Source organism: Mytilus galloprovincialis, chromosome 7 (assembly GCF_965363235.1).
Source record: "Mytilus galloprovincialis chromosome 7, xbMytGall1.hap1.1, whole genome shotgun sequence".
Classification (NCBI taxonomy): Eukaryota; Metazoa; Mollusca; class Bivalvia; order Mytilida; family Mytilidae; genus Mytilus; species Mytilus galloprovincialis.
Window position 1 is genome coordinate 27,722,567 of NC_134844.1, and position 27,459 is coordinate 27,750,025.

At 31.6% G+C, this 27,459-nt stretch overlaps 1 protein-coding gene across 1 annotated transcript; it reads left to right on the forward strand.

Moving 5' to 3' along the window:
• Positions 1–713: 713 nt before the first annotated feature.
• LOC143082676 (uncharacterized) lies at positions 714–26,853 on the forward strand. Its single transcript, XM_076258485.1, has 7 exons — positions 714–851; positions 2,903–4,221; positions 4,918–4,966; positions 9,646–9,896; positions 16,573–16,718; positions 19,490–19,641; positions 20,426–26,853. The coding sequence occupies exons 1-7, from the start codon at positions 809–811 to the stop codon at positions 21,115–21,117; spliced, it is 2,652 nt and encodes an 883-aa protein (XP_076114600.1). The 5' UTR covers positions 714–808; the 3' UTR covers positions 21,118–26,853.
• Positions 26,854–27,459: the final 606 nt, after the last annotated feature.

The window sequence follows — 27,459 nt, forward strand, 5'->3', positions numbered from 1 at the left end:
ACCTTTCTGCCAATCTGCGCAGCATTTATCTTTGAGCAATGTTTTACACATCAGTGAATCGCATGTGTTTTTTGTAATAAAATTGATCTCTAGTCCTATAACTGACATAATGTTTTTCACTATAAGTGAATCAATATCAACGCCAAAATATGCAATCTTTAATGACCTGACAACAGTATCATAACTATATCTCTTCTTAATAAGTCTATCTAAAGGTTTTGTTAGTTTCTGAGGTGAATACTCACATTTTTGTGCTTTATAAAGAATATTTCCATAAAAAAAATAGATGTGAAATACCTGAACGTATAAGAAGTCTGCATGTTGAGCTATATTTACGAATGGTGTCCTTATACCGATGGTAAATGTTTTGACTAGTTTGTGATATCGAAAACCCTGGTGTAATATTTTTTTTAGTAAACTATTAAATGTATGGTAGTTTTTCATATATATCACAATTTACAAGATAATATGCTACAAATATATATAACGTTATATATATATACAAGATGATGTGGTATGAGTGCCAATGACACAACTCTATCATCCAAGTCACATTTTGTAAAAGTATACAATTATAGGTCAACGTGGTCAAACCAGAGACATATAATACAATGTATTATATGTCTCTGGTCAAACATAAATAAAGATATACATAAATTATTAAAAACTGTCGAATTTTGGGTATTTGTAACGACCGCCAAGTATGTCATAGGTATCACGTGACATAACTAACTTCCTGTAAAATGATTGAATTTTCTCGGAAGAAAAAATCCAAAATATTTGGGGTTTTATTACATAGGGGAACATTATGACTTCCTCAATAGACACCCCTATATTAATTGATTCAGACAGTAAGTAAATATCAAGTTTTGAACAAGTAAGTTTCAAGATAAGAGTGGTGAAGGGATGGTCATTTTTGCGATTTATCTCTTGATGTCAACTCGTGCGAGGAAATGAAAATAAACAATAACTGATCAATTAGTATGAATCACGCACAACATTTGAGTCTAGAACATCAATCAGTTTCCTCTCATTGGTTTTAGACATACCCGAGGATTAACAATCGTAAAATAGTCACCAGTTCACTGATGCCCATTCAACCATTGTGCAATTTGCCCAAAACGACATGAAACAAGGGAACGAGTAATCAGCTGATATTGATAATTTTTCTAATTTTTCAACATTGATTACATTGATTGGTAAGGAGAAAGTTTCAATTGTACTAAATTCTGATTTAATCAAATCCAAAATGAAAAAAATGAATGATGGAAGCAATTTGTATTTCACAGATTTTTGTTGCATGTGAAATTAAATGGATGGTATGTATACCAGGGGATACACCTTATCGCTAATCTGGCCGCTTGAACTTTTGACGTCAACAACAATCACTTTTCCATTGTGGCGTCAGATAATTTGCTTTATGACGTCAAAATTTTACGGGACCCTGTATGATCTAATACAGTAATGGCGGTCTAATAGGGTAAGGTGTATTTAAACCCTTACAAACTCTGGATCTAATTAACTGAGTCAAAGAAGATCATCCAGAAGCATGATAAGTCAATCAATTTCACAACCGTCCATTTAACCAGCTCACAGGTCCACTATTGTGTACAACCTCTTCGTCTTACACTCGTAAACCCTGTGTCCGAGATCCTTGTACATTACACCTAGACATATTAGGGTGAACCCTTCACCTGGTCATACCTCATGATATATTTAATTAAATATCAGGCACTTACAGACATTAGTATGTTCATGAAGAAGTTGCTCGCAGCACCAATATTTTGAAAATAAATCATTTCCAAGCCGCAGGGTATACATTTGTACATTGTACATGTAAGAAGATCTTACTTTAATTAACCAGTTAGACTACCTTTATATCTCCAGTTATTTAAACCTATATATTTAAAATTAAAGAGATGATAGTTCCACAAATTTCATGACCATGATGACCCATGTGTCAATTCTTTTTGGGATACAGCATTGTACAACATGTACAAATACGGTAACTAATATCTGAATTGGCTGACCACTGACCAGAAAAATAATAAAATAGCCTTGCAAGACATTATAATTATTTGGACTAGCTGACCACAGAATTCCTTATCATGCGTATGAAGAGAAAGAAGTAATAAATTATATACATGTAAGACAACATGTGGGCTTTCAGAATCCTTTAGACATGTTAGATATGAACATGATGAATAAATACATTACCTTTAACATGTTTAAACAGATATTGAAATTCCATTCCAATATGTGATACTGTCACTTTGCAAAAAATTATTTTGTTTAAATGATTGAGTGAAGTATGGCAGTAGGACAAGCTGGCAATAGTTCAACCACTGCATTTCAAATTTTAATATGTTGATTTAAACAAAATAATGAAGGTTGTTTGGTCGTATGGATATCAACAATTTTCACTTTTACTGTTCATGAGTTATGGTCCTTGAAGTTGATATATTGAAAATTAGCACTTTAGTACTGCGAATTTTTGACAGAAATAATGTTTCAAAATAGATCTGTAATTACACCAATGTACTACATTGTACATAAAGCATGTAAACATGGTAAATGTGTAAAGAGAAAAGATGTTATAAAATATGAAAAAGTCCTAAATGTTTATTTTTCAATTCTTCTACAGGGTACAAGGACGCTGCAATCACCACTCAAAGGGCACATATATGACATCCAATCAAGTATGGGATCATGCAATGATGCCATTTTGCTATAGCATATATCATTGTATATTGTGTAGTTTTAAAAATCGTTTTGAAAACATCAATTAATGATTAAACTTCATGATTATAGAACTAGAATTAAAAAGTTATAGTGAGTCAAACTAATTTTTACCATCATTGACCATCTTGATAATTATATATTTTTTTTATCAATTTTGTAGATGATGATAGTGATGTTGAGATTCTACGTGAAGAGAGAAACGAAGACTTAGACATCATATTCGTCTCAGAAACAATTCATGTTAAGGAAGAGGAGAAACCCTCTGCAGAGAATATCAAGTCTGAAAGTAAACCATGTGACACAAGTTTTAATCGCAGCCTGAGTATTTCATCAAATTTAGATTTGACTTTACGTTTAACTGACAATCCAACACCACCTTCGGTTGATCAGACACCATGTTCAAACACAAATTCTTCAATGTCAGCCATTGATCATGCTCCACTGGATTTATCATCTAAAGCAAAATATGATGACATCACTGACAGTTCAGAAGAAGGATCCTCGGAAGAGGATTACGATGAAGATGATGATGATGACGAAGATGCCGGTAGCGACGATCCATTCGCTATAAAAGGACCAGACAATGGTGGAAGTATACTGTCAATGCCAAGACTATATAACTCTGACCAAACACAACCATCAAACTGTTGCTCTAAACCACAGTCTTTCAATATATCAGATATTTTATCTACTGGAAATTCTACACAGGGAAGAAAAAAACTGCCTAGTCAGATAAGAATTTTAAAAACTTATGACCAAACATTACAACCAATTGATTCAGCATCAAGTTACCAGATCAAACAAGACTGCACTCAGTCAGTATATAGTTCTATGACCAGTGCAGGCCAACAACAAACTCAGCATCAAAGTAATGATCAATCAACACAATCTATGACCCAACAAACAATATGCAATAGTGTGCATTATCAGCAAACATTTACTTTGAAAGAGTCACATGATAAAATACAAAGTCAACAAGGGATTTGGAACCCATCAGACCATGCAACTCAATCAAATCTTTCAACATCAGGGACAAATTCCGTTACTTGTAATCCATCGTTTTCATCCTCACCCAACAAAACAGTGACTGATATTTGTGATGAATTACTTCAGGATCTTGATTTTCTAAATAGTTCAAACAATTCTTTGTCATCACATTCAAAATTGTGTAAAACTACATCATCTGGGGACCAAGAATTAAAGTCATCACCTCCAGCTGTTGGAATCAAACGAACATTATCTGAACAAAATCTAAAATCAAAATCTGATGATAAAATACTGCCTCCAAAGAAACAAACCCGATATCTTTATCACCAGAGTAGTGAAGAGACGCAATCATCATCCTGGGGAAGTGAGAAGTGTAGTCAATGTCAGATGTCTCTGCTCGGTCTTAAACTGTCACGTTGTCTTCAAGGCCATCCTTCTTGTACCACATGTCTGGAAGAAAAGGTCAAGGTTGTATTGACAGGAAAAGCAAAAGTAGGTTATTTTAAAAAAAATATATAAGGAACCCCCCTTTTTGTTTAATATAATAAATGCTTTTGTATGGGGACATATGGTTGAAATCCACCTTTTATATATACATGATATAGGACTTACATGTGTTGGAACCTCTCATTTTGCTACATAAATGTTTTAAGTATATTGTATTTAGAAAATGAAAGTAGACTAAATGAATAAAAGAATTTTTTGGAAGTCTTCATTATTAGGAAAAATGTTGTTTCAAGTATATTATGTACCAATTTATAAATAAAATGTATTACATGTATAAAAACAACATGATTTTGTTTGGTTTAAAAACATAATAAAACAAGACATCACTCTAATACAAATACATGAAATAGTTCTGGTGAAACTACAGTTTGCCAATTGTACATGCACATTGTATATACCGGTAATGCAAAAGAGTATTCTGACATTTATATAAACATGAATCCATTATCATGATTATTGTAATCATTTAAAAGATCCTGCTTCATCATGTGTCATGTTGGGAACAATCAGCTATAAACATGATAAACACTTGAAAATAAATTCTTGTTAAATTAAATGTTATTTGCATTTAACAATGTTTAATTTGTTTACAAATTTTAAAATAAATTGATGTGGCTGTACATTATGTTTATATGATGTAAGGATTTGTAAATAAATAACTCCTTTTAATGTTTTTTTCAGGAAACTTTACATTGTCTGAAACCTGGCTGTAACAGTTACTTTCCAATTGGTATGTATGCACCAATATCATACATGGTTCTTTCTTAATAATGTAGAAAGATATGAAAATGTATGATATGATATTATAAAACAAAGTGAGAAGAATCTTTGCATGAATTTGTTCAACTTTCTTTCAAAATGACTTTTAGATTTTACATTGTCACATCATATTTGGAAAGCCCTTGCCAGCCTGCCAAAGTCATGGTAGTGGAGGGGGGCACTAAGTTTTACCCTGTTAGTCTGTACATCCGTCCGTCCATAGGTCCCAAAGTGCACTGGGGTAAAGCTGATGACCGTAACTGCATTCACGGTCATCCCAAGATGTCGGATGAAAAATTAGGTCAGTTTCTGTATGTCTGTTAAAGTGTTTCTATATCATTTTCTTTACAAATCATACATTGAAACGATGTAAATTTATAAAAGAATCACTCGAAAATCACTAATTACTTCTGAGAAATGTGCATGAAACGGGAAATTCGATTTGGAAAAATCGCCAAGATGACCGTAAATCACAATCGAGATGACCGTAACAGAATCAGCGATTCATAACAAGGCTGACCGTAACTGCTTTTAAGATGACCGTAATTTGTAAATGATGACCGTAACTTTTAAAGGATGACCCTCAATTCTAAGAAATATCCGTATTTATATAACTATCTTTTTGTATCAAATGATTAATCGTGTTGGTATACACATATTAATATGAAAGTTTTATCCTATAGATAGAAGAAAATAAGACGTGCTTCAAATGCAAAGATTACCATATGTATCTTTTTTACAGTAGAGGGTTCAATTTTTAAAATGAATTTGCCAAAAGGCATGCGGTGCACAGCCTTCAACTGCTCGACAAAAGATTTTTTTTTGTTTCTGGGATTCCTTTTAATGACATATAATAAATACACATTTTTAAAAATGCCAAAAAATTGCATGTACACCCATTGATATTATATCGTCTTTCATTTTGTCGTGCAAATAAAATAACAGAAATATTTTGAAAATATCATTCGAATAAACTAGTGAAGGTAGTATTGTACGAAAAGCGTATCACAAGGCGGAACGTTGTCAATTTGTATATATACAGAAATGTTATTCATACAGTCAGGATTCTACTTCTTCAAAATTATCTCCCCATTACGCCAGTTCTTGCTCACAGTCGTAGAAATGGAAGCCATTGTAGGGATGACGCTCTGCCAATTTTGCTCTTGAAAACTGATAAATTTATCCACATAGCACCATTACGATCGATCGTTATATGTCAGTTATATTTTAAAATACAAATGTATCTACTAGCTAATGAGCATTAGTTAATGATATTGTCTGCATTGATTCAACTTAAAAATATTGTCTGTTTGGATGTCAGATGGAATTTTTGAAAATTCTTAAGCATTTAAAAAAATTCTAATTAAATATTTCGTGGAAGGGCAGACTAAACATTTTCAGTGGTTGAAGATTATAAACCCTAGTTATCACACACACATTTTCATCATCCAAATTAAAAGACTGTCGTCAAGTACTTTTAGAAAAAATAGCTATTCGAACACACCTACTCTGTTTTTGTGATTCATTAGATAGGTATCTCAATTGACCCATATATTTCATCTTTTCGTACTGTCATTTTTTTACGTTATAAAGTCAACCTGTAGCTTTGATATATAATAATGATAGAATCTGAAGCGAGATGCTATATAAAATACTCTTGCTTTGTACGTTTTAAAGACAAAATATACACCCCAAACATGCCCTAACATAAAAAGGTGCACTCGATTTTTCTCTTTTCGATACAATCGTTACCTGTTTTGGGGATTTTTTTCTTGATTCACATAATGGAAGGGCAGACACGAAAATTTCTGAACTAAAAGATTGATATGTTCTCCGTCCGTGATAAAAAAAATCGGAGGTTATGCATTTTCTACATCCAACTTATAGATACTATATATAAAAAAGAAGATGTGGTATTATTGCTAATGAGACAGCTATCCAGAAAAGACCAAAATGACACAAACATTGACAACTATAGGTAACCGTAAGGCCTTCAACAATGAGCAAAGCCCATACCGCATAGTCAGCTATAAAAGGCCCCGATAAGAACCATGTCGTCGACTTGATATCTTATTGTTTTGCATTACTATGTAATAGATATATTGAAAACTTATGCAAATGGTGTTTTTAAAAATTTGTTTCTATTAACTTTTTAAAATTTTGTTACTATATCAAACATTACAGTTAACTTTTATCGCTTTCTCGATAAACACAGAGCTTCGATTCTTTTGTTCTATTTCAAAAGTGTTTCCGCCTACATATATCAAGACAAATTAAGATTTTAATCTGCTTCCTCTGGACCCATACACATGGGCTCGATTACCAAATATTCGTATGTATAATTATTAATGTTTTTAATGCTCCATTTATTGGCATTATGTTTTTCTGGTCTGTGCGTACGTTTGTCCGTTCGTCTGTTTGTTTGTCCGTTTGTCCAGCTTCATGTTAAATAAAATTGAAACTTAGTACATATTTTCGCTATGGAATGATCTTTTTAATTCTAATGCCAAATTACAGTTTTATCCCATTTTCATAGTCCACTAAACAGAAAATGATAGTGTAGATGAGGCATCCGTGTACTAGGGACACATTCATGTTTCTTCAAATTTTCGTCGTATCGCTGTAAATTTGTGTTAAAATTTTAACGTCGATATCAATAAATATTTCATTGTTTACGAGAAATATGCAATTTACTATCATTGTTATAAATCCTAAATATGGCCAATTATATTATAGTTTAAAAAAAGAAATTTATGAAACACCTTTATATCCGCTAACCGAGTCCCTATTGAGATCGACAAACTCAACAAAAAAGCTTTGAATACAATACGGATATTTCTTAGAATTGATGGTCATCCTATAAAAGTTACGGTCGTCCTATATAAATTACAGTCAGTCTTTACAAATTACGGTCATCCTTTACAAGTTACGGTCATCTTTTTACCAATCACGGTCATCCTTGTTTTATGTTACGGTCATCTTGAAAATATTTTGATTATGATTTACGGTCATCTTAACGATTTTTTCAAATCGAATTTCCCGTTTCATGCACATTTCACGGAAGTAATTAGTGATTTTCGAGTGATTATTTTATAAATTTACATCGTTTCAATGTATGATTTGTAAAGAAAATGATATAGAAACACTTTAACAGACATACAGAAACTGACCTAATTTTTCATCCGACATCTTGGGATGACCGTGAATGCAGTTACGGTCATCAGCTTTACCCCAGTGAAAGTGGGTACCTGTTCTCTAACTATAGTTTGCCTCAATCAAATGTTATGAAACTTATATAAAATACTTCATACCACAAAAAACAGATTAAGTTTGAATTAAATTATGCAACTTATATAACAAATAAAAAAGTTTGAAAACTAAATTTACTGCAATGAGATGAAATATTGTCTTGTGTTAAAAGGCAATAACGGGAACCACATACCCACCACCTAATCAATTATACAGGGTTCTCACTAGGAATTTTTCATGGTGAGTTCTGGGACTCATCACTTTTAGAAATGGTGAGTCCCAAAAGATTTTGATGAGTCCAGGATACAATGTATTTTTTTTGTGTCATAATATAATGAAATGTGACGAAATACAACTTAAACCATGCGTGTCGGGTTGGTAGATTTTATTAAATCAAGAAAAAATATGACCTCTAAATATTTATTGTTCAAAATATATACATGTAACAGACTTTTTTCTGGGTCTATATCATATCCTTGATGTGGGGCCACATTGAAAAAAATGTTGGTTTGCCAAAGCCAGAGTTCCATTAAAAAGAGCAGGGCGATAGGTAGGGTTTTTTTTTTTTTTTTATATGAATGGACTATTTAATAATAAACCCAGTTAAAGAATTTGTCTTGTCATTTTTAGTTACCAAAATTTATTAAAATTACAAAAAAAAATCAAAAAAATACAAATTAACCGGTACCTCGAATGACCGAATAACACTGTTATTATCCGAATAACACATGTAATGACCGAATAACTCTTCAAATATCAATATTAACACATTTGAGTGACTTTTAAACATATATTATTGAATAAAATTATATTAGAAGTGTATTTTATAACCTAAAAATGATTTACAAGTTGCAGGTAAGTTAATATTGATCATTATAAATTTATGGATATCGGTGTGTACTTCCAAGATGGCGACCAAGGAAATCGTATGGAATGAATAAAAGAAAGATTGCATATGCCTTCAAAGGAAAACGCTATGAAAATATAGTATTAAATATTTTACTGTATATACAGAGAATTGTCTAATGATTGTTTTTCAGAAAGGATTTGAAAATTTAACCAGTACATCAAAGCAATGCAATTACTCCAATCTCTAATTACTTTTCATAACAATTTACTCAACATTAAATAAAATGTAATTAAGAATTTTCACATATTCAATTCAAATTTAATTAAAAAATTATTATATAGCCTCTAATTTAAAATTTGAATGAATCTTTTTATGCCTTTCTTTAGATTAAAAAAGGGTGTTTTGAAATTGAAATGCATTATCTATCATTGTATATATTAATTTCCTTTAAATAGGATGTCTTATCATGCTTTGAAGTTCTTTATTCAATAAACATATTTAAAGAATGCACATTGTCAAAATGATTGTGGCATGTTCTTTTTTTTTCTCAGGTGAATTGAATCAGTCTTTACCAAAGATGGTTGTAGATATATTAGAGACAAAACTTGATGATGATTATATAGACTATATTGCTAATATGATACTTAAGAATGCCTCATCATCAGAGGACAGTGGACACAACATTAACTCACAAGAAGTACCGTCTGTTCCAGAAAATAGGTCCACAGGCTGTACAGCTGACAACAAACTGGAGAGAAATAAAGATCTACCTGACAATTGGACTGTTATGGACAGAAAAAAGGTATCATTTTAACCAAAATATAAAAAGGATAACATCAACATGCAAGGCAAAGACATATAATTACATTAGATGTATCTTTCATTATAATACATGTACGTTATTCTGATTGGCTAACTGCAATCTCGCTTTATTCCTTAGTCAGCTTCATTACACAATTAAAAATCATTCATAATGACTCCAGATCCCACAATAAAGTGCACAGGTAAATTAAATAAAAACTTAAAAAACATCCTGTTTTCATAATCCTAGCTTAAAAATGTAATTATAAGAATTGAATGCTTCTATTTGTAACTTCATAGGGTTGTAAAAGCATTGACCGGCACTTCATACAAAATGTACTTCAGTCAACACTTTTACACTCCAATGAGGTTACAAAAAGAAGCATTTATTCTTAATTAACAGTCTATATAGATATAACAAGATTTACTATTTACATTTTGAAAACATGCGATAAATAAATAATGGGGTAACATACTTTTGGGGCACAATGAGCTGAACTTGTTAAATCTATTAATGGACTCTTACCAGTTTTCTTTCAATACTAACTTGTGTGTTGGTCACTGTTAATTTCATATATATATGGCAATATAAATGGCAGGGCTCACCACATCAAAGTGGTTGAGATTATCATCCTAGGACTCCTGACATTGGTCTAATACAGTACCAAGTAGAAGTTTGTCACTCTCGTTTTACACAAAATTTACCAATTTCACCTCATGATTTTGAAAATTCCAACTCAGAATGCACATGATTCGGATATTGCATGAAATTAACATGTTATTTTTATACGACCGCAAAAATTGCAAATTTTTTGGTCGTATATTGGTATCACGTTGGCGTCATCCTTGTCCGAAGACATTTGGTTTTCGCACTCCTTTAGTATAAGTAAATAGAAAATTATGAAATTTAAACACAAGGTTAATGACCATAAAAGGAAGGTTGGGATTGATTTTGGATGTTTTGGTCCCAACAGTTAAGGAATAAGGGGCCAAAAAGGGCCCAAATAAGCATTTTTCTTGGTTTTTGCACAATAACTTTAGTATAGGTTAACAGAAATCTATGAAATTTTAACATAAGGTCTATGACCTCAAAAGGAAGGTTGGGATTGATTTTGGGAGTTTAAGTCCCAATAGTTAAGGAATTAGGGGCCAAAAAGAGGTCCCAAATAAGCATTTTTCTTGTTTTTTGCACAATAACTTTAGTATAAGTTAATAGAAATCTATGAAATTTTAACACAAGGTTTATGACAACAAAATGAAGGTTTGGATTTATTTGGGGAGTTTTGGTCCCAACGAATTAGGGGCCAAAAGGGTCCAAAATTAAAGTTTGTTTGATTTCATCAAAAAATGTATTATTTGGGTTCTTTGATATGCCAAATCTAACCATGTATTCAGATTCTTATTTTTTGGTCCTGTTTTCAAATTGGTCTACATTAAGGTCCAAAGGGTCCAAAATTAAACTTCTTATATTAAGTATTGTGCAGTATTCCGCATTAGCAAGAAATCTTCAATTGCAAAATATTGTGCAATAGCAAGAAATTTTCAATTGCACAGTATTGCACAAAAGCAAGAAATCTTCAATTGCACAGTATTGTGCAATAGGAAGAAATCTTCAATTGCACAGTATTGCGCAATAGCAAGAAATATCTAATTGCACAATATTGCGCAATAGCAAGAAATTTTCAATTGCACAATATTGCGCAATAAATAGCAAGAAATTTTCAATTGCACAGTATTGTGCTATAGCAAGAAATCTTTCAATTGCACAGTATTGTGCAATAGCAAGAAATCTTCAATTGCACAGTATTGCGCAATAGCAAGAAATATCTAATTGCACAATATTGCGCAATAGCAAGAAATTTTCAATTGCACAGTATTGTCCTATTTTCAAATTGGTCTACATTAAGGTCCAAAGGGTCAAAAATTAAACTTTGTTTGATTTCAACAAAGATTACAGTGTTCCAGCTAGGTTTTCAAAAGGGCAGGGTGCCAATCCTGAAAAAGGGCATTTGACGCGCGATATGATAATATGAAAAGGGCATATTTTAATAAAAGATGTTAATCAAACATTTGTGTTTATTCGTTGAATCACAGGTTATACAAGAACAACATCTTTAGCCCATATAGAACTCTATCTTTCTACTTTTAATGCTGAAAAACTTGTCAAGCAGCTTGTCACACAAGTTTTTTTGTCATTGCTTGGCACAGTTGAACTTTATATGCAGTATGTTTTGAAAGGAGATCTGTTTCATACTGTTTCTATGGTCTACCACATTTTACCAGTTTCACCTTTCTACCCCTGCTGTGCTTGATGGCAATACAGCACAAAACAGCTGTGCTCAGTAAATTCACAATTTTAGGATATAAAGCAACAGTGAAAAATAGTATCAAAAATAAAGAATACAGAAAAAGATGACCAAGGCACCCTACCAACACTGCTACTAAGACCCTCTTTAACTTTTCCCATAACTCAAAATAAATACCTAAACATATATATTCTTAAGCAAGAAGTATGGAGACACATTTTAGAATATGTAAATGGGTTACTCAATGCTAGGAAAAAAATCAGATTGAGATATCTTTCTTTATTCGGGTGTGCTCCTTCTTTGGAGGATTATAAACAGTACGTAAATATGATGCAAATATGATCACAATATAGCGGCCGATTTTGTTATTTTCGTATCAAAAATGAAGGCAGTCAATGACAAATACGTCTGAATTTTCTGTTTATTTTACAGAAAACAAGTAAAACAATGTCTTCAACGAGTTTATAATGGTTTTCCAACTTTCTGTCATTACGTTTCTTCCATGAAACTACGGTAAACATCGCAAATTGTGCCCAAGTTGTTGTATGCACATTTCTTCAAAGATAATTGCCGACTGACCGATTCTATTTGAACGAATTAATGTTGATGATCATTAATGACCCATCCGATAAACGGATTACCTATAACAACAGATTATGACACCAGTTGTAACCATTGATTAGCTTGGGGTGGTAAACAAAGTCATAATCTTTTCCCCAGGTAAAATTTAGTAATTAGCGTATCATATCAATACGCAAATTAATATGCAATCGATTTTCAAAAAAGGCAGGGCGCCCTGGAAACTGTAAAAAGGGCACAGGGCGCCACTCGGAAAAGGGCGGGCGCCGCGCCCTCTGAAAACGGCCTAGCTGGAACACTGGATTAAATACATGGGGTTCTTCAATATGCTGAACGGATTTCGGCCTCGTTGTTCAACAAAATTGGTCCACATTAATTTGAGGTCTAAAATTGCACATTATTTGATTTCATAAAAAATTGAATTCTTGGGGTTCTATGATATGCTGAATCTAACCATGTATTTAGATTTTGGATATTGGACCATAATAGGTAAATGTCCAATTTAAAATTTTTAAGTTTTTGGGGAAGACGGCTTCAAGCCGTCAATCCCCAATGGGGTTGACCAGAGTGACATTCCCTCACATCATTCATTTTGTTTTTATAATGTGGAAAACCCCCCAACAAATCTTTCTAAGAATGATGAGATGGGGAGACACAAATGAATAAATTGACTTTAAACACTTTTTTACACATTTCCCTTCTGTTTCTCTCCAAATTATCGTATATCGAGCTCTCCTTTACACTATTTACGTTTCTTTTACAATCCGGAAAAATCAGTATGACGAGATATTCTAAATATATCCAACCTACATTATATTTTATAGTGATGTCATTGTTGGAATGCCACACTACTCATAAGCAGGGATATCTATCACTGGTTATTTAAATCATTCTCAAAGATTGTGCACTTATTAAAAAATAGTATTTGTTGAATTTAAACATAATGATGTTTGCTGTAGATGATTTAAACATCAACATGCAATACTTTAATTTGTAGGTCAACAACTTTCAAAGTAAACAGGAAGTCCGAGGGGCTACATGAGATCGGGGAGAGAAACGATCTTTTCCATTTTTTTCTGTAAAACTCTGTTTTGAGAATCTTCCTCCAATTCAGAAGCACCTCAATTTATGAACTAATTATCCACCAAAATAAACACTTAAAATGTGACATTTAGTATATGATAAGTAGTCTTTCATTAAAACTAAATTTTGTGTACCAACATAATCATTGTACTAATTACAAAAAAATTACAAATGTTGCATTTTGTAGTTTAAACCTATTTATTCATGAAATTTTACAAATATTTCAAAATGTAGGATTTGGAAACAAGCTTCACACAGTTTACATCAATCATATTGTTATTTTTGTTAGTAGCTGTATCCCTGTGATGAGAGATATAACTGGGAACTTTATCAATGGAAATTTAAAACTGAATAGATTTTTCAGTCCTAACTTTCTTAAGAACAAAATTAAAGATTAAGAGTACTGCCACAAAAAATGGAAAATGGCCCTAGCCTACAGTTCAGTCGTACAATATTAAGATTTCAAAAATTATTGTAGTTGTTGTTAAATGACAGAATTCAACTAGTTGAATTTTAGATAATTAACTATCAACTTTAATTGAATTTTTAGATTTAGAAGATGCAGATCTCTTCCGTTGGTCTAAATTGAATCCTAAATCAAAGAAACGAAATTACATTAAACAACAATTGATTCCAATAGTGTCAACCTTCCACATGTTCTAGCTGTTCTTTTTTTTTCATTCTTTATATGAAGACTATCAAAAGATAACTCCAACCCCAAAAAAATGAAATAGAAACAAGGGCCGTCTTTCCCCTCAGAGCTATTCAGCTCTTTGATTAAGTTTAAGTTCTTAGACCACATTCATTCTGTGTCAGAAACCTATGTTGTGTCAAATATTTAATAACAATCCAAATTCAGAGCTGTATCAAGCTTAAATGTTGTGTCCATACTTGCCCCAACTGTTCAGGGTTCGACCTCTGCGGTTGTATAAAGCTGAGCCCTGTGGAGTACGACAAAAGAATATCTGAATTTTAACACAGTATTTATTCTGTATCTACATGTAAACACAATTTTCGAGATGAGCATGATGAGAGAGGAAAACAAGTAAAATTGAATAAATGGAGTTATCCCTCTTTGTGCTTGTTCTTAATCATGACAAAGAAAAAGTGTGAAAAAATTAGACTGTATTCAAGATAATTTTATACTTGCATTACAACTCATGCCACCAAATGTTAGAGGTTTGAGGGTTGATTTATGATCTTTCTTTAATTAGTGTTTTTAAGCACAATTGAAGGAAAATTTAAACTAGACTAGGTTTGAAAGAGCCTTTGAGATGCAGTAAAATTTGATCAATTTATTATGCTTTGTTTATTTTAACAATTCTTTCATACCGCAAAGCAAGGAAATAACACTTTAACAGTAGTCATTCAAAGACTCCTAGTAACAACAAAGAGTTTTGTTGCAGGGAAAATTATTGATGTATGCACTGCTCAATTCTCCCTGAAGTCTCTCTGTTGGGGATTACTTCTTGCCAAAATTCTGAATCCCTGAAATGGTGATCTGTTTTATCCTCTCATCTTCTGCTCTTATATTGACACCATACCTCAAAAGAAAATGTTTTGGTTATTATATTGATGAAAGAAGATGTGGGGTACTCCTGTTTAAGACAGTATTCAAAAGCACAATATTTTGGTAGTCACTGTAAAAATTAATTAATTAAAATGTTTTAATTTATCATTTTGTATAGACCACAATGAACATATATAGTATGCAAGGGGCAGATAGTATTGATGTAATGGGAAACTTGAGTTCTTTAAAGTGCACACAATTTGGTATTGTCCAATCAAACTTGCCTGATATTTCCTAATTTAACTGCATAGTTACACATTAAGATTAGTCAAATGAATTGCTATATAATTACATTAAATGTATGTTTCACTATAATACGTTATTCTGATTGGCTAACTGTACATCACGTGTTATTCCTTAAGCAGTTGTATCACACAATAAAACTTTTCATTCATGATGACATGAGGTCCCACAATAAAGTGCACAGGTAAATGAAATAAAAACTTCATAAAAGGCGTGTTTTCAGAATCCTATAGGGAAAAATGTAATTATAAGTATTGAATGCTTTTTTTTGTAACTTTATAGGGTTGTAAAAGCGTTGACCGTGCGCACATTTTTAGTATGAAGCGCTTCCGCGCTTCATACAAAATGTACTTCGGTCAACGCTTTTACACCCCAATAAATTTACAAAAAAGAGCATACAAATCTTAAATGAAATAAGAGGTAGGCATTGAACCTTGGTGTAACTAGAATACATATTTATTTATGGGCCAGCTGAAGGGCGCCTCCAGGTGTGGGAGTTTCTCGCTGCATTGAAAACCAATTGGTGGCCCTTTGGCTGTTGTCTGCTCTATGGTCATGTTGTTGTCTCTTTGACACATTCCCCATTTTCATTCTCAATTTTATTGATTAATTAATGAACTTGAAGTCCTGCATGCATGTATGACATGTATGTATAGTCTGAAATTGAAGAATTTTATTTACATTCTACATCTTCACATTTCATTTGCAATCATTTCTGAATCCAAAATTTATAAAACAGCACTTTCTTGCAAAAGATTTTTTTTTAACAAAATCTTTTAGTTCAGTCAGAGAATATATTGTTCATGTTGTTAGCACCATGATAAAATTACAAAATGTTTATTGACACTTGACACATGAATAGCATTTATTGATTGTTTCTTTATTTCTATTTACAGACACATGATTTAGTTGCCTTGGAACCCGAATCTCCAGAATATGTAGATGTGGTATTTAAGTTCCATGAATCAATGAAATTCCCCTTAGCTGATATTTGTAAAGTTTCCAGAATTCAAAACCCTATACTCTGGCAATTTTTTAATGTGTAAGTAATTATTTTGTTTGATAACCATGGATAAGGTCATGTGCAAGATAATTGTATGTGTCAATGAGACAGCAATTCAACAACACAAACAACTGCTTGAAGGGCAACAATACTTATTGTCTTTTGCAATAGACAAATTTCATAATTATACTTTATGACAAAATGCAAAATTTTGAATGGTGAGTCCAAGGGTGATAATTTACTCCTTCAAATGGCAGTTACAATTTTTTTAATATAACCCTCTTGTGCTGATCAATTAAAAAATCAATGATTTAATGGACAGAGAAATGAATTTAAATCAATAATTTTAAAACAATCCCAGTGTTCTACCATTTAGCCTCAGACCTTTTGATTTGCCCATTTACGGGATGTATTATGTATGGTATACCTTGACCGTCTGTCCGTTCATCCGTCATCAACATGTCGGACATTAACTCAAAAATGCTTTTACCAATATGCATGAAACCTCTGTGAATTATGTACATCTATTGACGTGAGCTCCCTTTCGTTTTTTATAAATTTCAGATTTACTGTTTCTGAGTTTTGGGGTTTTATTCATTAAAAAAGGGGTGATTTTCCAGTCTTCCGACTTTGACTCAAGAATGCTTTCACCAACTTGCAAGATATTTTGGTGAATTGTCTATATCTATTGACAAGAGCTCCCTTTTGATTTTTATAAATTTTAGATTTTAGGTTTCAGATTTACAGGGTTTTATTCCTAAAAAAAGGGGGATTTTCCAGTTTTCTGACAATACATGTAACTAGAAAATTCTTTCAGCAGTTCTCAGGAAACTTTGGTGATTTGTTTACATTTAATTTGTTGATGTAAGCTACTTTTAGAATTTTATAAATTTTTGATTTTACATTTCTGTTTATGGGGTTTATTCATTAAAAAAGGTCGGATTTTCCAGTTTTTGGGCAATAACTTAAAAATGCTGAACAGCAGTTCTCAAGAAAATTTGGTGAATTATTTATAGCTATCGATGTAATCTTCCTATTGATTTTCATAAATTTTAAATATACATTGTGAATAAAGTTAATAACTTTATTTGTTTATAGTCCATAGATGCCAACCATTACGATTTTTCCGTAGTTTTTCCGATTTTGCGATAAAAACTACGCTATTACGGTCAAAGTCGAATAGTTACAGATTCCCAATCATCGACGTTCAATTTTGTAAAACGCGGATTTTTATCATTACTTTTCCGTCCTGGTCCAGTATTTAGGAAACGCCAATGTAGTGCTTCCGGTTTCTCAGGAGTTATCAACCTATTGTTGGGTAACTAACTGACTTCCGAAGAGGCAAACTTGCATTTTATTAAGTAGCTTTCCCGCTTTCTCTACTTCTCCTTGACAAAACAAAAATGTTTGAGTCGAGAACATCTGAACAATTAATGAATGGAATACATACTACAGACAACATGTTAAATGACAAATTTTAGTGTACATCACTTTGCAACCACTCGTCAGTAATTTTTATTGGTAAATGCACGTTTATGAATGATTACTGAAAACTTTTCAAAAATACGGAAAATTTGATAGTTTGTTACTGATTGTGTCAAAAGGGGGTTGGCATCTATGATAGTCTGACAACAGTGTATTGCACAACAGTAAGAAATCTTTAATTGAATATAAATTCAATTCATATAACCAATTTCAAGTTCTTTGAATACATTTATTCAGAAATCTATAATATGTCAAATATTTAATTACAATCCAAATTCAGACCTGTATCAACAGTCATGATCAAGCTTGAATATTGTGTCTATTTTTGTCCCAACTGTTCAGGGTTGTACCTCTGCGACCTATCCAGCTGCGCTCAGCAAAGCAGTTTATTATTGTTATGAACATGATATCATAGTTTATTACTTTTATTTTGCTGTTATAAAGACATAATGACAGAATCTCAGTATGATAGATTATAAAGTAAACAATGCATATCTGAGAGGGTGATAAAGCAGATTGTTACTCCTTGAAAAAAACATTGCCAAATTTGGATTTTCAGGTGGTAACAGTCTGCTCTATTATCCTCTCATTTATGTGTAATTGATATATAATCAACTGTCAAGCTCGTAATCCATCCAAGTATAGTAAATAAGTTGTGATTGAATTTAAAGGCGGTTTTCAAAAATCTGCATTAAACAGCAAAGTCTACCACCCCTTAAATAATTACTGGTTGTGATGCCTGACCATCATATAATGACAAATTTGTATTCAAATTACAGCATTTGAAAAAATTCAATAATGAAGAGCAATATATGAATAACTGTCTGTATGATACTATTAAACATTATTAAATGCTGATCTCCATCTAATTAAATGTAAGAAAACTTAAATCAGCCAGTCTTCCTGATATTCATTGAAATACTGCTGTACATTTGGTCAGACAAACAGCTATAGTTCATCTAACTTACTAAAACTATATTTAGAAAAATCTGTTTGTAAAATGTAGATAAACTACCATTCTTCTTTGTAAATTGTTTGTATTCAGTATTTAGCTCATGTTTGGTAATTAAGGTAAACACAAAATAGTAACTTAAAGAAAAAATTGGGATAATCTTTTTACCAGATATTGGTGCCAATAAGTGTCTATCTGCCAAGCATGAATGTTTGACTGTTTTAACTGTATGGTAGTTTCTTTGAGTACTGGTGTATTCAGTTAAAAGAATAAATATTTACACGTATCATTGTCATGAATTAGAAAAATATTTGATTCTCTTAAAAACACTGAATATATTTGTTTTTAATAGTTATGAAATTTATCTTTGTAGAAAAAGATCTGAAATGATTCAAGAGAATGATGGAATTGATGTTGAAGAAAGAAAACTGTTCCATGGCACTCAAGCAGCAATTGTTGAATCAATATGTAAGAAAGGATTTGATTGGAGAGTCTGTGGAAAGAATGGAACAGTCTATGGTCAAGGTGAAATTAACTATATATAAAACATTTTCACAAGTCAATAATTTTTAATTTTAACCAATTCTGACCATGCTGAATGTTTATGAAAGTTGGACAAGAGCTTCGAGATCAAATAATCTTTGTTAACAAAAAATTGCATTTTAAGAAAAAGTTCAAATTTTTGGCTATTTCTGTATTTTTATCAATAAATAGATTTTCTTTTTGACTATCAACATGGCGCTTTTACACTGACCTGAGTAATCACAGATGCAACACAGGGTTCCATGTTTTTTTTGGTTTTTTTTTGCGACTTACTTTAATAGTCATGATCAACACAAAAACAGTTGCATACAGGAATTCATCAAAATGTTTATTTTGTCACTGGCTTGATACCTATATCAAACAGGCCTCAACTCTACTTTTGAGAGTTCAAACAACAAAGTTTAGTGAGGTGAACATTCTTTAGATTCTTTCCAGCCAATCTCATGTAATTTATTTATTATGCATGTATATATACCCTGATATTCATGTTTCAATTTGATGTGACTTTGTATACTATAAACTCATATATTTATTCACAATGCAATCTCTAAGAGTCTAGGTTTGAATCATTTTGTTCGTTTTTGTGTGGTATTTTATCCTAAGGTTTCTATAAGACAAATAAGATTTAAAAATTGTAAATTTTTGTGTAGTTATTAAAGAATCACAATTTTACTACCGTGATTTCCATCTTGTTTTGTATTTTACATTGTCTTTGTTATTTAGATTTTAGCGTAAAAATGGCTTAAATAAAATTTGTCTTTTTCAGGTTGTTACTTTGCTGTAAATGCCAACTATTCACATCAGTACACAGACAAACCAACCAGACGTAATCGATTGCCGAGACCGTTCATGCCCGTTCCCCCTCCGGCTCATTTCCATATACATGGAGGGACAGGTTTAATGGTTCCAATAATCGTGAACCCTCTATCAATGAACCCAGGACCAGGACAATTTGGACAACAGCCAAATAATAATAGTTCATCACAAAATTTCCAACAATTAAGAGTATACACACGTCCTAGTACTTCATCGAATACATCCCAGGGTAACTGTTTACTTTACACCAACATACAGGCTGGACAACAAGTCTCAACACAAAACAATGGTGCTAGTGGACAAAGGGCAGTTGGTTCTCAATCACCTTCTGTCATTGTTAATTCACAATATGGGCAACCACAAGTTGTCTACCAATCAAATCCTCCTCCACCAATGGTTATGCCAGAAATACAGGAAGAAAAACCCATGCATAGAATGATTCTCAGTCGAGTCCTTGTTGGAAAATATACCGGTGGAAATGCTAATTATAGAAAGCCTCCTCCTTTGTTTGCTGATGATCCGTCAGGGAGGTATTATGACTCGTGTGTGGATCACATTCATGCCCCTAAAATATTTGTTATATTTGATAGTGCTCAGGCTTATCCTGAGTATTTGATAGAATATAACATACTGAGTGAATGATTGGTTGTAAAGAAGATCACATGACGATCACATGGATGTTACTACTGTTAGTGAGTGTATGAAACTATTTCCTGTTCTTTTTATGGAGGATGAATTCAGTTAAAAAGGTTGAACTTATTGATACATTCACAGTTATATCTTGATTGTTTTGCTGTTACTTTTGTTTTTGTTAAGTGATATTTTATGATAATTATTGATCTTTAAAAGCACAGAAATGAGGATCTTTTCTTGTTGATAGAACCAATAATGTGAATGATATTTTTTTGGAAATTAATGATGCTGAAAATTTGTCTAAAAATGGCCATATGAAATTGTGCCTAATGATTATATTTTCTTAAGTTAACATATTTCACATATTTAAAATTGAGACTCCCTAGCAATTTAAGTGCAAATAATATAAAAAAAACAGTGAATCAATTTCTCTATACTAAAACAAAACAAGTCTTTGAAACAGTTTGACATATTTTTAAGTACTTTTAATTTTATTGTAATGAAATAGGGTGCGTTTAATGGAGAGGGAATGAAATAAATAAGCAAGTACAGTAACAATAGAATTATGTGAGAATTACATATGTGCCAACAACGAGAATAAGATCAGCAATCATGAATGTATGACGTGAACCAATAGTAATATTTAGTGTTATTCCTCGTAAAAGATGAAGAATTAGAAGTACAAATGATGATAATAGTGCTGTTGATTATTCCATTGATTTAAATTACTGTCAATTCAGAAATTATAGTGTGCATTACTATTGCCATTTTAGTAGAATGGACAAAAAAGCCAAAATCAATTATTGCGATTTCATGCAAATCTGCATATAGATATACGGTATGTATCGAGGTGAGATTGTAAGTTCTAATTATAGCAATATTCACGCTAACCACAATGATAAAAATAGTTTCTGAATTGACAGTGTATATATTTATTAAGTGTTTTATAACCTTTGTTTGCTGTATATATGCAGTTTAAAAGATGTGATAAATTGTGATGTGAATGTGATACATAGTAAATATGACATTGTGTAAGATATCTGATCTGACATAGGTTATTGGTCAATACTTTATTTATTAGTACATATAAAATGTATATATATGGCAGATGTAATTCGCATCAATAAGGCTTAAACCATTGCAGATTGCAAAGGATTTGCAACTATGCCAAACAAAAATTGTAATTATTGGTAGTTTTTTTTTTACAAATTATGTATTACCTATTATATATTGAAACAACATTGCCAACAGTCTTTTTTGATCAGGTAGATACAATCACAAAAATTCACATAGTAGTAAAATTTTATGAAAAAACTAATAATTTTGAACATACTTTCAATAGTTCTGGTCTACTTGGATAGTCATGCAATACTACAATTCTCTTTTTAGGTTCTGATAATAGAGGTAAAATATCATGCTATTAAATGAGTGTTTACAAGATCATGATAGTTATAGGAGATTAAATGAGGTGCCATATGTATATCTTTTGCTTTTATAGCAGCACTCTTGTATAGTTTAGTCTGCACTTTGTTTCCTTTCAGGGCAATAAATAGTCCCATACATATATACATGTATTTAATTTCATTCCACTTGTTATAGTATTTCACTGTCATAGATTGTCATATGTATATCCCCTTTCACCAGGTGTGTTATAAATTCTCATATATCATAACTATAATATGTGTGTCACTGTGTATCGTGTACACCAGGTATTGTTGTCAACTGACATGTATTATAAAATTAAATTATATATCAGGAATCCATCAGCAATTTACAGTACACATTAGCAATTTATAGTACAGTAAACTGGATTCCTGTCATCTTATTTCACCACTGCTGTACTTTGGCTTTTCCATCCATGAAAAAGCACAATAGTACTGAGCTTGGCGTTAAGTGCCAATCATTCAACATACATATTATTCGGCAGATGAAAAATCTAGTTATTACTTATCAGAGGTTCACATCATTCTTTTGTTCAGTTTTGTTTGCATATCAGAAAATGTGTGCAAAAATTATTATCTTCCAAATTTTGAAGTTTATAACTTTATTGGTGTCAGGGGTAAAATAGAGAAGTCTGAAATGCAGAAAAGTGTCATTCTATAATTAGCTTAGACAGTCAACCCAGTGTATAAAGCATTCACTTATGAATGAATTTCCCCAAAGCAGTTTGTATGGGTTATGACCTGGCAGGTATAAGATTGTGTTTCTCTGAATAGCTTCTCCGAAACCCAAGGATAAAAGGAACCTACATTTAAAACCAATATGATTTAAATAATCATCAGTAATAACATGTTCAACAGGTTTTTCCTTTGGAAAATAGAGTGATGTACTTACACTTGCATTTGGGTGGACTTTAAGGGGTAAATATTGGTCAGTGATCATTATTGTCAATATTCAGGTCATGATCAAAAGGAATTATGCTTGTCAAATACATGTACACCTGTATGTTGTTTGGAGGGTAGAACATCATTTTATCATTTACATTTTTACATTTTTATCTTAGTGATCGCCTTGGTTACAGGGTAGTTCATTAATAGTGAGCCTGTCAACACAGAGGTTATGAATTTGAACCCTGCATATGGCAGGAACATTTGGATACAATCATAATTATGATTGTCATTTTCCTACTGGTCAGTTAAGTTCTCTCCAGGCATCTCTGCCTCGTCCCCTTATATAAACTGACTGCCACAATAAGGCAATAGTGCTGAAAGTAGCATTGAACATTAACATTCAATCAATTTTATTTTAGTTAGATCATTAACATGATTAACATACTGACAAAATGTAACAGATTTCATTATTGAAACTTAACAGTTTTGAACAAAAGTGTCCTTTTTGTTAAGTTAAAGACCTTTATCTCCAAAGAATCTAGCAGGAATACAAAAATATTATCTCATATACAAATACACATTATGTTGATAAATGTGTGATTGAATTTACTCAATATTTGTATATGAGACATCAAGTTATCACATGACCTTCCAGTTCTTTCTCATATATATACGGAACATTATTGCTATTTTCTTGAATTGTTGCTTTGATCTTATTCTGTAAATATTTTCTGTCTCAAGTGACTGGTCAGAAAAAGGTTGTTTGCAGACAAGTAGAATGGTACACAGTGAGGTCATATGCCAATGTCTTTGATGTTGCAAAGGAAAATAGAAATATCTCTGTTTTTTTAACTTGAGGAATTTTTTCTCAGCTATATCTGATCTTGGGGCTATGTGTATTGCCCTTCAGTGAGATTGTTAGCCCAGAAACTCACTTTTTGTTAAAATGAAACATAATCTTTTAGTATAATGCACAGTGTACATGTCATTTTATATTTTTCATCATGTTTTTTTCATTAACATCTTATTTTTACTACAGAAAAACAGTTTAGAATATTTTGAACTCATTATGACATTTCTCCATTAGCAATTAAGTAAGATTTTAGGAACTTTAAAGGCTATGCAAGCAGCACATGTTAAATTTGATAGAAAGAAAAAAAATGTTTTGAACAAGTAAGACTAAAATAAGAGAGAATCTAAAGGAAGCTTTTGTTAGAATTGTTTCGTGAAATTTTTTATATTATAAGTTCAATGTCACAATGTTATGTAAAGATGCTAATCTCATACTTTCATTTTATTTAAATGCATACCATTTTGTCAATATATACACAAGGTAGTATTCTTAAAGGTGTTTTGATTTTGTTATGTTATATATTTTTTTTGGGGGGTGGGGGGGGGGGTAGTGCGGTGGTAAATGCACAGATTCATTCAGTATCGATGTAATGAATAAACTAATTATGTAGCAAGTGGTTTTCCCCAGATGTTTTATAATTTTTAGAGTTGGGTACATGTTATAAAAAGTTTTCTAAAGTTACGAGTGATTGTGTTTTATAGAATGTACAGCCGATGTAGACTCATTTATTGTTGGGGGATAGAGGAAAATTGTTTATTTGTGGATACCTTATTTTGTGGTTTTATCTAAGCACACTGGAATTTTTATGTTTTGCCCACAAAACCTGGGTTAAAGGGAGTTACTCTTCAACTGCATTTGTAATTACCCATTTCAACTGCATGTGAAACAAATGACAAATAATCTGTCTTACTTAGAAGCTTGCAATCTATTCATGAAAATGTTGGAACAAGAGTTCTAGCGATGTGTAAGAGTTATGTCCATTGTCCTAGGGTTACTTCTTTATAATTTACTGTTTATACAAGTGAAGTCAAGCCACAAAATCTATGAAAGTAAGTATCCCATGAATAGTGATGAATCCAGCCACATATCCTAAAGAAAAACTACCATACTTTTGTTTATTTGCTGGAATTATGGAAACTTTCTCATTTCACTCTACCTCTTCAAATTAACTTATCAGCATTATTTTGAAATTCCTGTAATAATTAAAATTTGCAGAAATCATTGAATTATGAGCAAGTTTGTTTTTTCTTCACAAATAGGCACTAGAAACATCTTACCTTAAAACTTATACCCTTAGATTATTATTTTTCATTTTTGCTTTTATATAATAAAATTTCATGCACTCATTTATATAATTCAGGCCATGGAGTAGAACCTTTGTATAAGTCATCAATAAAAGTGTGGTTATTATGTATTTAAAGTCCAATGTATTCCTTGAAAGATGTAGATAGGTGTGGCTATTGAGCAGAATGTTTGTGTAAGACTTCAATGCAATTATGGATATAGTCAAATGAATTCTTAGAAAGATGATGATAGCTCAGAATATCATGAATATATTGAGCAGAATGTCTGTGTATGACACCTATTTTTATTGTGGACATTATGTATCATAAAGTCCAATGTATTCCTTGACAGATGTTGATAGGACTATCTGGAATAGAATGATTGTGTATGACATCAATGCAATAAGGAATATTATGTTTTATTAAGTCCAAAGTACAGTGGATTCACAAAATATAATTGTTAAACCATGCATGCAATTGTGAATTTGAATTTATTATTATATAATGTTATGTCTGTAGGTTGTAATTTAATAGTATGGTTATTAAGTACTATTTGAGTGTTGAGGTTTTCAATTAATATGGATATTACCTAAGTATAACAAAGTTATAAGGATTCTAATTATATAACCATTAGAATATTTATAACACAAATAAAATTGATACATGTATCAAGCTCGATAATTATATCAGACTCTTTAAAACTTGTATGAACTTGTTATACACACCATAATAATACACATCTATATTTATTATGGATTCATAACTCTGTTGGGAACTTATTTATTATCTGTTCTGTTTGCAGGGGTAAAACACAACTTTAAATGTTCAATAACATAAACATTTCCAAAAGCCTTGTAAAGATGAAATTTAAAAACCACAAAATAATTATTTAGTATGAAAATTATCAAACAATTTGTTCCTGTACCAAGAAAATTTGGTACATGTACTATCAAAAATAAATGAAATCACAATATTGAATGAGTAATCAGTACATGATCAGGTATGTTCTTTCCAGACATCAGATGTGGTATTTGACTGTACCATACTGCCAGATGTTTGATATGTTTGTTAAGTTGTTGTTAAGAATTTAAATTTTTATTGATTTAATTATAATCAGTTACAGCATTGCATCCTATCAAATTTTACTAGCTTATATAATCTGATGTACAAGAATTTTGTTCCCTACAAATGTGTTGGTAAATTACTTTTATAGGTTTTTTGATAGAAATGAATGTAACCTCTTCTGTTCTGTACAATTTTATTAAAATATTGAATCAAATCATTTGGATTATGTTTCTATTATATCCTTACCAATGTTGAAACCTGTCTGTCATGTCTGTTTACCTATTATTTCTGCTGTTCCATGGTATATACAGGAAAACTTTCATTTGAGAAGTTTAAACAGCCTCTCACATTGCTAGAACAAATTTCGTTTGGAATTTAGGGGAGGTTCTTTTGATGAAGGATTTGATTAAGATTTACTCTTCTATAAAAAAAATAACCACTGAAAATGAGGTCAATAGTTTTTCTCAGGAACACATATGTTCATCACATTCCAACAAAAAATGATGTGTAAAATCGTTGATGTTGTCTTGTGAAGCTTCAACTGAGTCCAATTTATTATCACTAGTGTCTTCTTCAACAGGGTTACTTGTATAATGAAGTTATTGTAAGAATGTCAATGAGACAACTCTCCATCCAAGTAATTATTTGTAATAATTAGGAAGCCAATATAGTTCAAAGTACGGCCTTCAACACAGATCACACTGAAACAGCTTGCTATTAAGGGCCTGACAAGTTACTATTGTAAAACCATTCAAGCAGGAAAACCAAGTCTTATCTATATAAAAAAAAACATGAACCAAGAAACACCTAAGGTTTTAAC